A 13,026-nucleotide genomic window follows, 5' to 3' on the forward strand; every position below is an offset into this window, starting at 1 on the left:
GCACTGGATATCTGGCCAATCAGAGCACACCTCGCTTTTTCAGACCGATGAGCTTTGTTAAAATCGATGCGTTTCAGAAAGGCGGGGCATAGAGGAGAAACAATAATGAACAGTATGTGGAAAATAATGTGTTTTTTTAACCTTAAACCGCATAAACACATTTCATTACACCAAATACATAAAATAATGTTATTTTTAGCAGCATCATGTGACCCCTTTAAAAAAAGATAGAAACGCCTGAACTGATTAAAGACATGTGAAGAACATTATCTATGTTCTTCATGCCATCTCGGGCGTGAGATGAGCAGCATTTACTACTGCCGCTGTCCATATATTTTTTTCATAAAAAATCGCAGCTTTTGTGATTGTCATAATCAAGCCAAATCGCGATTTCGGTTCGATTTCGATTAATCGTGCATAGTCTATGTAGAACTATGCATACTTTGCAGATACTTTGCAAAAAAAGGCACACTGATTATGACCTTTTCTTATTAATTAGCACTTTACTGCCTTATATTTTTCTCACTTATCTATACAGGGTGCTAATGTTAATGTCTATGTTGAAAGTGAAAATGTTTAATGGTGATGGAAATACATTGATAAAAAATACTGTATCTTAGTGAAGACAATGTATGTTATATGTGAGATATTATAACAGTTATTTATTACATAACTCAAGTCTATAATGTTTATATATAAGTCTATGGTACATTTACATATACAAATATACAAAATATTTAAACATAATTCCATAAATCTCTAAGAAACTCTGTTTGGTAGTTAATTTTCAATTAAATCTTTTGCATTTTCAGTTCATTCAGTGTGTCCTGAGATATCTGGGCTGTTTCTCTCATTGCATTGATGAATTTCAGTGTGTCTGATCTGATCTTTTGTTGTTGATTTTGGATCCCAGCTGCTCTCTGGTGGTTGATTTCATGCACCTCTTTAGCATCTTTCACAATGAAGATGGTGTCGAGGGTGAGAGAGACCAGACAGCACACCTGTAATCGCAGCAGTGACTTTCACAGTTTTAGAGCAGTGATTCTATATGTTTGCGACAAGCCCAATTCTCACGAGTTCAGATATTCCAGTCAAAGATTTTGCTCCAGTGATTCCAGCTTATGAAAAATCAGCTGCTGGGAACTGAGCGTCCAAAGCCTTTATTTCTTCAGCATTGTCCTGTATGTCCTTACTTTAATTAGACAGACAGGATTTACTTGTTTTTAACAATTCCATTACATGAAGTTTTGCACTTATAGTACTTGTACACAGAGCATGCATAAACATTTTATATAAATATACAACAGAACATCTTTCTATTTTAACCCTAAACATGCAGTATAATATTTGAGTATGTACCCTGATTAGGCAAAATTTATAGCATCTGTCATACTTTACAATTCTTGTTTTAAATTATATTGCTCAGAGGCACATTCCTAGTATGAAGTATGTGTATAAATAACCATTATTGATCTTAATGTGTGTGTGTGTGTGTGTGTCCTGGTTTTCCCTATGTTATGGGGACCCACAAGGATATAAATACCAGTAACTTTTTACCTTGTGTGTGTGTTTTTTTTTTTAAGAAGACAGCTTTTAAATCATACACAGTAAAGTGTTTTGAAACTCTAAAAATGCAGAAAGTTTTGTGTGAGGGGTAGGTTTAGGATAAGGGTTGAGAAAATACAGTTTTTGTACAGAATAAAAATCGTTATGTCGATTGAATGTCCCCATAAAACATGGAAACCCAACGTTTGTGTGTGTGTGCGTGCATGCGTGAATACACATATAAGTGTATGTCAGTTTGACTGACAAGAACTGAAAGCTCAAGAGAAGTGTTACATTTTAAGACAGTCTTATCATCTAAACATTATGTCTTATCTAAATATCTTTGACAAAAAGCCCCTTAGAGAAAATATGGTGTCCAACAAGAAAATGGTGTCAAGACCCAGTGACCTGATATGTTCATATTCCATTATGAGCTCTTCCAGAATTTTTTGAGAACTGTGAATAGGTTCTTCTAACAGCAACAATATAAGTCTTTCAGCCAGGTTCACATCTCCTCCTCTGCGCTCGGCTCTTTTTGTATTGTCTTCTGCATAAAGCAGTGCAAATTTTTCAGCCAAGTTCACATCTCCTTGTTTGATTTCACCCCTCTTTATAAAGTCTTCTATCACAACAAGGGCAATTGTTTCAGGCAGGCTAATAGCTCTTCTACTTATAGCCCTCTTCAAAGAGTCTTCGGCCATAAAAATTGTATGTTTATCCAATAGACTCACATTTCCTCCTCTGCTTTCAGCCCTCTTCAACTTCATTACAGCGTCTTGAATGTTATCCTTGAGTTGATCTACAATCATACACTTCATTTGAAACTGTTTACTGAGCAAAGTATCACCTTCTGTTGTCTGGTCTCGTCTTGATGATTTCACACAAGTAAGAATATGTGCCAGATGTGACTTGTATGAATCTATTGCTTTGTTGGCCTTTTCCAAATCAGCCAATGCTTGAGCAATATAGTCAATGTCTTTCTTCATAATAGTGGTCAGTGCACGATTATAGAGAGGAATAATCTCCCCATATGCACCATCCTCCAAAGCTTTGGTGAACATCTCAATACTTTCAGTAAGGTGTCCCTTCTCACGGAGATTGTTCCCAGACCTAATGTAATAGTAGACCATGGTAGATGGGGACTGTTTGCACAAAAGTTTCTGCTTTGCACTCAACAAGTCCAACATCAGCTGTTCCTTCAAGGAACTTTTCTCAGTGGACTTTTCCTCATTGAAATACATCAGAAGCCACAGACCCCAGCACTCATGAAGAGAGGACACAATTACGTCACGCTGGTCTGAAAAAACATCATCTTCATAGATCTTGTCCAAAAAAACAAGGTAGACAGAAAAAAGCTCTTCCTTTTTCGTGATTTCTGGAATGTCTTTTTTAAGGAACCCAGAGAGTCTCTTTTTCACCCCAGTGTTCCTGGCGTCTTTTGCCTTTTCCAGATTACTTGAATTTGTGGTTAAGAGGCCTGTCAGAGCAGAGACCATTGCATCATGATTTTGAGAGCTGCTAATTGTCAGGTAGTGATTAACTGCTTCCTCAAACACACTCTCTTTTGTCATCTGTTTTCTTAAGTTATCCGGACAGCTGTGTAAACTGGTTAGTGATGTATTTTCGCCCATCATTAGTTTAACAGTGTCAGAGAAATGACTGGCACACATGATGATTTGAGCAGATCCTGGACTTCCTTGACGAGCCGTTCGTCCAAATGCTTGCTGTTCGACACGTACGTTCAGAGGTAAGAAGGTTTGCACCACAAACAGACCTCCTGCCTCATTTACACTTTCACTGACCTTTAGGTCTGTACCTCGACCCGCTAGATTAGTTGCAATGATGACGTCCCCTGCTTTAATGGTTGAATCTGTTATTGTAGAGTTATTCATGTTGTTATTCACATAAAGTTTTAGTTTGTCTAATGAGATTGTTTCTGAAAGGGTCTTGTGGAACATTTCTGCACGATTGATGGTTTCACAGATGACGAGAGCTGCTCGTGGACCTCGATAAACTGTGGAGGTCACTTGATGTTTAACAACATTACAGACGGTCCTGATCCACTCATCTTCTTCTGGTATCACCAAACCCTCCAACTCATAAAGTTTCCTTTGTCTAAATGAGGGAATCTTACAGGTGTCAATTCCATTGTAGAGTTTCTTCACCATGTCAAGCTCTGTTTGGTCCCCCAAAGTTCCCGTGATCCCATAGATCTTGTTTTTGTATTTCTTGAATAAACCCACATTAGACATGAAGTTTGTGATTAGAGTCATGTTAGACAGTTTAGTTTGGTGTTTCATCTCCAGAAACTGCTGAAGTCCTTCCCCCCATTGCATGTTGTTCTGCACGACACCAGTGCATTCGTAATCAACAGGAGCGACTCCATCTCCATGAAGGACATACTCGTGGCCTAGAGTCAATTTTGTGGCTAGCAAAGCACTTCCAAACCAAGTTTGCATCTTGCCACTGATGAGATCTTCTAGGCCTGGGATACGAGATTCATTTTGTTCTTTTGCTGATTCAGGCTGATATGACTTTTGAATCTTTTTCCTTAATGATGGATCCATTGAGTCCTCCTCAAAGTGCACAACACGACATTTTCCATTTCCCAGTAGAAGAACAGATATTTCTTGTCTCTTATTTGTATCTGCAGGACTGATTTCATTCAGTCTCCTTAAAGTCCCATCAGGCCTTTCCTGGTATAATTTGAAGAAATACTCGGGTAAATTTCTCACAAGCATGTTTAGAAATGATACTTTTTGGTCAACACTTGCATTATCTAGTTGTTTTAAAACATTTTTCATGTTTTCTTGCATTTGCTTTGATGATTTTATAGGCTTAATTCCAGTGTCAACAGCCATCTGCACAATACTGTGTTGATCAATGTTTTTATTTTCAGTAATGATTTCAGACAGAAGCTGAGAGAGGAGCTGAATGGGGCCTAAAATCTCTCCAGTGTCTAAACGCTTCAGCTGGTTGACGATTAACCAGATTTCTGACAATATTGCATTGAGAGATTCCATTAGCGGAATCTCAGTGCTCAAATAAACCACTTCAAGACCTTTGTCCAGCATTAGCGAGTCCACCTCATCCACTATAACACACTGAAACTCTCTGTTAGGTCTCACATCTTGTCTAAGGAAGTGCTGTCTCAGCCAATCAGCTGCAAAACTGACAGTCGTACCATAAACTACCTGGCATTCATAGCACTTCTTCAGCTCAGTTTCTGATTTGTCGATGTTGGCATCAACAGTGATATTCAGTCTCTTATAAAAGCTAAACCATTCTTTAGCGTCTCTTTCAGCAAGTACAGGAGAACTGGAGATGATATCAGGGGTGTTTCCCATCATGGCCTGATATGCTGCAAACATTGCCACGATACACGACTTTCCTTCTCCTGTTCCAACCTGAACCAGCCGACTTGATTTAGAAAGAACCAGAATGCACCAGCTCACCATCTGAGTCACTCGAGGTTTATTTTCAATTGTCTTTTCTGCAGATTTGCAGAGTTTAAACAAACTTTCCTTTATTCCTTGTAGATGTGGTGCTGTGGAATCTGATAGACATTCTGACACAGAAGACACAATATCTTTCACTTGTGCCATCATTTCTTCATCAATATCTGCTTGTTTACGAATTTCCTCCACAATCTCATCCAGTGTTTTCTCATCAATGTTTTTGACAATGTTGTTAATTTTTTCCTCAACGTGATCCACAATCTTTTTTTCATTCGATGTCAAATCAGACACACTTATTTTGTGAATCTCCACTTGATGAAGGATTCTCATCATCCATGTGTGAAAATCTTCATTTCTGCCATTAAATTCTTTCACGAGGGCTTTAAACAACTTAACGACATCATCTTGTCCCCATTGTCCGTTCTTCAGCAGAGAAAGCAGTCGTGATGACAGCAGTTTTCCTGATGCTTCCATTGTCAAAACTCTGAAAATTCTTGTAAAGTTGTGATACTTTTCCTAATACAGCATGTCTGTCTGTGGTTTAAAAAAAATCCACATAGAAATAAATTCAATTTCTGCTCAACTAACTTTTTTAAGCAAACGAATATTAAACAAATATATATTTAACATAACTCAAAAAAAAAAAAAAAAACACAACTTTATTTTAAATATGTTATATTTTGATTGTTTTAAAAGTATTTCATTCAGATTTTTTTTTCCTCAGAGACAGCATTAATTAATTTTACTTACATCATTCGAGACATTCAGGAGTTGTCACTGCAGAGCTCCTCTTGAGCTGTTTGTAGAAAAGACTAAAAGGAGTTGCATGTATACCTGGAAAAGAAAAGAGGGCGTCTCTCATGCTCTGGAATGCTTAGGAATATTAATCGTCTTCTTTGTGTCACGTGATTGGAAAGAACATGAGTTGTGTGTTTTATTCATGTTAAGAAAATTAATTTTGTGCAAATTTGTGAAACCATCTACATTTGACTGTTTGAAGTTGAAAAAAATGAATGCCCTAATTCTACATTTAGTCTTTTTTGCATGTTATAGTCTAACTATTGGACATGCATGAAATATTTGCATGTTCACGGCTCTCTGTAGTCAGTGATCCAAACTATATTTTCTCTTAGGACATTCTTTCACTTTCAGTAGTGTTGGTAAAGTACCGAAAATACCTAATGGTGTTGGTACAACTGATCACTTGTGTAGACAGGTTTCTTTGCATTTCAGGTGTGGTGTGGTGGCATGTTCCCTCACCGGCTGGTATGACTGCCAAGAATACCATGCTGGATTGTTTTGCTCATGTTTTGTTTTTCAGATTCTTCTGTTATCAGCCTGCATGTGTGTTTATGTATATATATATATATATATATATATATACATATATATAACAGGAGTTCTGTAAGTCTACTGCTGATACTGTATACAACTATTCAAGGAGTTTTAGTAACTGATTGATGTTTTTCAGGACATTTGAGGTATGGGTAGAATGGTTCAGTTAAATTGATTCAGTCTTCTCATCAGGGGTGCGTTTCCCAAATCAACTATGGTCACAAGTTCAGTACCAATAGTGTTCAATGGAACTTGCAACCATAGTTAGCAAACAATGATTTTGGGAAACACACTCCTGTTCAGCTTCACATGGTATAATCAAACATTCAGCTTTGATCATCAGGATGTTTTCAGTTTAAAGAGGATTTCTTTGGTGGGGTAATGTTCCGCTTAGTTTGGTTTCTATTTCACTACAGTATGTCACATGATTTGCAGGAATCAAATTATAGATTAATATTTATAGTTTTATAAAGCTGTCAGTAACTTCAGATCAAATTGAAACTTCTTGAGTAACATGCACCAGATGATTTTGTAGTCACATTAAATAATTAACATTACCTATTCATGGAGGTTTTATATGTAATATTCTGACTCAGAAACACTAAAACAACTTTGTATCAACTTTGTGTGTAACAACTTTTACTGTGCTTTGTGCCTAAAAAATGCAACTGGACTGAGTGACGTAAAAGTAATGTCTGTGAGACAGGGTTTATACAGTTTGAAAAGTTATTTCATTGATTTGAATGTGCTTGAAATTTGAATGCCTTTCTTGCAAATACTTACTGTATTTTTTTCCTTATAACATCCAGTGGGGTTTAAATAAATAAATTGGGGCTGGGCAAGTTAACGTGTTATCATCGCGTTAACGCATTAATTGATTAACACCTACAATTATTTTATCGCGCATTAACAGTTTTTTATTATTATGAAAGTCGGTTGCTCACTGGCTCTGAATACACATACAGACAAACCATGGGTCACAGGAGGGGTGGGATGTTGATCAGTACTGGCTTGAGATGGGCGTCATCACGCGTTTCAACCAATGAGAGCATTTGTGGTGGGCCTAAGACTGCAGCAGCGCTCACATGGCTGCTCCTTATAAAATTATTTAGGCTAAGCATCAACATTCACAAACCACTGTTCACTGTTATTTTAACAGAAAAGACTGCAACGTGCTCGTAATCACGACTTCATAAGTGGGAAATAGGAAGTTTCCGATAGCATGTGAAGACAGCAGAGAAGCGCTCTCGCTCAGCACAGTGGAGTGCATCGTTTTGTTAACTTTGTGGTTTATTATTGTGAGTAGTTTGGGACACAGTAACACGGCCCTCTCACAATATATTGCACAATATATATATATACAGATCTATCGCTTTTGCCTCAGAAATGTTCACGCAATCATGCTGCACACGTATCAGAAGATCTGCGCTCCATCGCAGTTAGCGCTCCGCTCACACTACATGCGTACCGCGCCCGAGCCCAACTGAACCGCGCTCTGGCCCACCTCTTCCAACCGAGCCAGGGACGGCTAAACGAACGCACGGAGCGATCACACTAGTCAAACGGGCTGGGTTTTGGGGGTCAAATCCGCTCGGGCACGGTTAAGATTGCCTAGTGTGAGTACACCTTAATTATTCTCCCGCATCCCGCACACACGAGTCTCTACCCGCCCGCACCCACAATCTGCTGCTTTGGGTCCTGCGATCGTGCAGGTCTCTACTTGGAAGGAGCCTGTTATAATGTTATGATCGAGGCTCTTGACTCTGAGCATAACTTGTTTTTCTATAACAAACTATAAAATATATTCTATAAAAACTTGTTTTATATTTAATTTAATTACAGTGATGTTATAAGTTGAGATTTACAAGAACATTTTAACTGCTATGTAAAAGGAATACAGCTGTAAAAAAGCACCTTATTTGTTTAATCAGCTTTAGTTTGTCACGTGATTTAAAGGAACATGAACTGCTGTACTTTTATTTATGTTTCAGACAGCACGTTTTATGCAAATCTGTGAAACCATGCACAGCTGAATTAAAATTATGAAAATAATAATAATAATAGTAATCATTTATAATTATACCTTAATTTAAGATTAGAATTCCAGTCAAGAAGCTACTTGAATATTGTTTCACCGTTTTGTTTGTTCACATACAGACACTGTGTCGTGATGATGCTGCCTGTCAGCGTATTCTTTCACTTTCATTAGTGTTGGTAAGTACAGAGAATAAAATAGTTTCCTTGTTTAAACAGGTTTCTTTGTTTCAGGTGTGGTGGTGTGTTCTGTCACCAGCTGGTTATTTTTGGTGTAGACTGTTTGGCATGGCTGCTATGCTGGTTTCTCTTTCCTCATATTTTTTGTTTTTCAGACATTCTTCTCTTATTGCTGTCTTATCAATGTTTTTATGAAACAATAGCAATGGAGCGACTGCTCACTGACTGGTGATCATCCAATCAGGACAGTGTGTAATGTACACTTACAGTGTGGTACGTTATAATAGGCTACTTTAAAACATTATCATGAAGCTGTTTATATGTTTCCTATATCGATTTCACATCTGAAGTACCAGAATTTGGCGTTGTATTTAAGCCAACATTTATGTATAGAACCAGCCTAGAACCAGTTTATGTTTGTAAATGTGTAATTGTTATCAATGTGCAGTATAAAAGATATGAGGTATGATGTGGACATGGAAATTTACTTTGTAATCAACAGTCAGAAACGATGAAAATCAAGAACAAATGAAGAACAACCAGCAAATTGGCCACATTAAATATTCAATTCAGATGAAAGTTTATTGTTTGTGATCTCTTCGCAGTTTGGCCATGTTAATAAATACTCCTTGGTGTGATATATCAACCAAGAAACGTATCTTGATAGTTTTAAAGGGATAGTGCACTCAAAAATGAAAATCCTGTCATTGTTTACTCTTTAATTTTCTACAGAAGAGAAAAAAACATACAGGTTTTGATTTCCTTAATTTTCACATAATTCATTACACTTAGATTAAGTATGTGCACTTAAAATGTGTATTTATTTGCCATAAATGTTATATGCATAAAAAAAACGTTGTTTTTAATGGAATAAATAAATTTTAATATGTTTTTTTTTAAGCCATTTGTATTACAGGATCACAGGATGTGTCCTCATAAACCACCTCTATGTCATACCCATGTCATTATACAAATTTGTGTCTAATAAACTACATAAACCAGCACGCAGACACACACACACACACACACGATATTTGATGCAGTTGTGATACTGTGATAATCGTTTAAGATATCTGAGAAGTGTCATATTGCAAAACTATTTTAAGATCTTTGACAAAAAACCACTCAAAGAAAACATGGTGTCCAAAGTGAAAATGGTGTCAAGACCCAATGACTTGAGATGCATTAATTCCATTGGCAGCTCTTTCATAAGTCTTAGAGGAATGATAATAAAGCCTTCTGCAAGAAAAATTGTAAGTTTTTCAGTCAGGCTTACATTTCCTCCTCTGCTTTCGGCTCTCTTCAACTTATTCACAGCATCTTGAATGTTCGTCTTCAGTAGGTCTACAGTCACACACTTCACTTGAAACTGAGTGGTGAGTAAATCACTACCTTCTGCTCTTGTATCCTGTCTTGATAATTTAATATAAGTCAGAATCCGTGCCAGATGTGACTTGTAAAAATCTATTTCCTTTTCAGCCTTTTCCAGATCAGCCAGTGCTTGAGCAATATAACCGGTGTCTTTCCTTCTGATAGTGGCCAGTGCACGATTATAGAGAGGAATAATCTCTCCAGATGCACCGTCCCCCAAAGCTTTGGTGTACATCTCAATGCTCTCAGTAAAGCGTCCCTTCTCACGGAGATTGTTTCCAGATCTGATGTAATAAGTAGACCATGGAGGATGGAGACTGTTTAGTCAAAAGTTTCTGCTTTGCACTCGATAAGTCCAGCTTCAGCTGTTCCTTTATCGTCTCAGTGGGCTTTTCCTCACTGGAGTTCATCAGGAGCCACAAACCCCAGCACTCATGAAGAGAGGACACAATTACATCACGCTGGTCTGAAAAAACATCATCTTCATAAACACCATCCAAAACATCAAGGTAGACAGAAAAAAGTTCTTCCTCGTTTGTGATTTTTGGAATGTCTTTTTCAAGAAACCCAGAAAGTCTGATGTTCACCAGAATATTTCTGGCATCTTTTGTCTTTTCTAGATTGCTTTCCATAATTGGAAATGATTTAATTAGTAGATCTGTGAGAGCAGAGACCATTGCATCATGAGTTTGAGAGCTGTTATTTTTCAGGTAGCGATTAACTGCATCCTCAAATAAACCCTCTGTGGATCCACGTGGCATCAAACTTGTAAGACATGACATCAGTGTAGTTGTAAGATGGTTCAGATGGCTGAATAAACTGGTAAAAGATGTGTTTAGGCTCATCACTAGTTTAACAGTGTCAGAGAAATGACTGGCGCACATGATGAGTTGAGCAGATCCTGGACTCCCTTGACGAGCCGTTCGTCCAAATGCTTGTTGTTCGACACGGACGTTCAGAGGTAAGAAGGTTGGCATCACAAATAGTCCTCCTGCCTCATTTACACTTTCAATGACCTTTAGGTCTGTACCTCGACCCGCTAGATTAGTTGCAATGATGACGTCCCCTGCATTAACAGTTTTATCTATTATTGTAGAGTTATTCATGTTGTTATTTACATATAGTTTTAGTTTTTCTTTTGAAATGGTATTTCCAAGAGTCTTGTGAAATATTTCTGCATGATTGATGGTTTCACAGATGACGAGAGCTGCTCGTGGACCTCGATAAACTGTGGAGATCACTTAATGCTTAACAACATTACAGATGGTCTTGATCCACTCGTCTTCTTCAGCTATCACCAAACCCTCCAACTCATAAAGTTTCCTTCGTCTAAATGAGGGAATCTTACACGTTGCAATGCCATTGTACAGCTTCCTCAGCATGTCAAGCTCTGTTTGGTCCCCCAAAGTTCCCGTGATCCCATAGATATTTTTGTATTTCTTAAATAAACCCACATTAGACATGAAGTTTGTGATTAGACTCATGTTGGACAGTTTAGTTTGGTGTTTCATCTCCAGGAACTGCTGAAGTCCTTCCCCCCATCTCATGTTGTTCTGCACGACACCAGTGCATCTGTAATCGACAGGAGCGACTCCATCTCCATGAAGGACATATTCATTGCCCAGTCATTTTGGTGGCTTGCAGAGCATTTTCAATCCAAGTTTGTACTTTTCCATTGATGAGATATTGAAGGCCTGGGATATGAGATTCAGTTTGTTCCTCCATTGATTCAGACTCAAAACACTTTTTAATCATTTCACCCAATGATTTAACTAGAGAGTCCTCCTCATAGTACACTACACGACATTTTCCATTCCCCAGGAGAAGAACAGATATTTCTTGTTTCTTATTTGTACCTGTGCAACTGATCTCATTTAGTTTCTCTAAATTCCCATCAGGCCCTTCCTGGTAAAGTTTAAAGAAATACTCAGGAAATTTTCCCACAAACATGTTCAGGAATGCATCTGTTTGGGCAACACTTGCATTATCTAGTTCTGTTGCTGCTTCCGCAGCATTCTGCACAATACTGTGTTGATCGATGTTTTTATTTTCATGCATGATTTCAGACAGAATCTGAGAGAGGAGCCGAATGGGTCCTAAAATTTTTCCAGTGTCAAAACGCTTCAGCTGATTGATGATTAACCAAATTTAATGGTTAATCATCCATTAAGAGGCATATTACTATTCAAATAAACCATTTCAAGACCTTTGTCCAGCATTAGCGAGTCCACCTCATCCACTATAACACACTGAAACTCTCTCTTAGGTCTCACATCGTTTCTGTGGAAGCGCTGTCTCAGAAAATCACCTGCAAAACTCTGAGTCGTACCATAAACTACCTGGCATTCATAGCACTTCTTCAGCTCTTTGTCTTTGGTTTTGTTGCTGTTGGCATCAACAGTGATATTCAGTCTCTTATAAAAGGCAGACCATTCTTTAGCGTCTCTTTCAGCAAGTACAGGAGAACTGGAGATGATATCAGGGGTGTTTCCCATCATGATCTGATATGCTGCAAACATTGCCACGATACACGACTTTCCTTCTCCTGTTCCAACCTGAACCAGCCGACTTGATTTAGAAAGAACCAGAATGCACCAGCTCACCATCTGAGTCACTCGAGGTTTATTTCCAATTGTCTTTTCTGCAGATTTGCAGAGTTTAAACAAACTTTCCTTTATTCCTTGTAGATGTGGTGCTGAAGAAGCTGATATACATTCAGAGACAGAAGACACAATATCTTTTACCTGTGCTATAGTTTCTTCATCAATAACTGCTTGTTCTTCAATTTCCTCCACAATCTCATCCAGTGTTTTCTCTTTAGTGTTTTTGACTGTTTCATTAATTTTGGCCTCAATATGATCCACAATCTTATCATCATTTTGCAAAGTCAAATCCGACATTTGGATTTTGTGAATCTCCACTTGATGAAGGATTCTCATCATCCATGTGTGAAAATCCTCATTCCTGCCATTAAATTATTTCACGAGGGCTTTAAACAACTTAACAACATCATCTTTTGCCCATTGTCTGTTCTTCAGCAGAGAAAGCAGTCGTGATGACAGATGTTTTCCTGATGCTTCCATTTTCAAAACTCTGGAAATTC

At 37.8% G+C, this 13,026-nt stretch overlaps 1 protein-coding gene and 1 pseudogene across 1 annotated transcript; both read right to left on the reverse strand.

The window, feature by feature from the left end:
* Positions 1–1,767: 1,767 nt before the first annotated feature.
* Positions 1,768–5,477, reverse strand: LOC107720488 (protein translocase subunit SecA-like). The gene has a single exon (XM_016528206.1). The coding sequence runs from the start codon at positions 5,475–5,477 to the stop codon at positions 1,875–1,877; it is 3,603 nt and encodes a 1,200-aa protein (XP_016383692.1). The 3' UTR covers positions 1,768–1,874.
* A 4,171-nt stretch (positions 5,478–9,648) lies between these two features.
* Positions 9,649–13,006, reverse strand: LOC107720490 (protein translocase subunit SecA-like; annotated as a pseudogene).
* Between the last annotated feature and the right edge of the window lie 20 nt (positions 13,007–13,026).

Source organism: Sinocyclocheilus rhinocerous, unplaced genomic scaffold, assembly GCF_001515625.1.
Source record: "Sinocyclocheilus rhinocerous isolate Xijiao unplaced genomic scaffold, SAMN03320098_v1.1 scaffold691, whole genome shotgun sequence".
Taxonomy (NCBI): domain Eukaryota; kingdom Metazoa; phylum Chordata; class Actinopteri; order Cypriniformes; family Cyprinidae; genus Sinocyclocheilus; species Sinocyclocheilus rhinocerous.

Coding starts and splice junctions, on each gene's coding strand:
- LOC107720488 (XM_016528206.1), bottom strand. CDS start 5,477: ATGGAAGCATCAGGAAAACTGCTGTCATCACGACTGCTTTCTCTGCTG.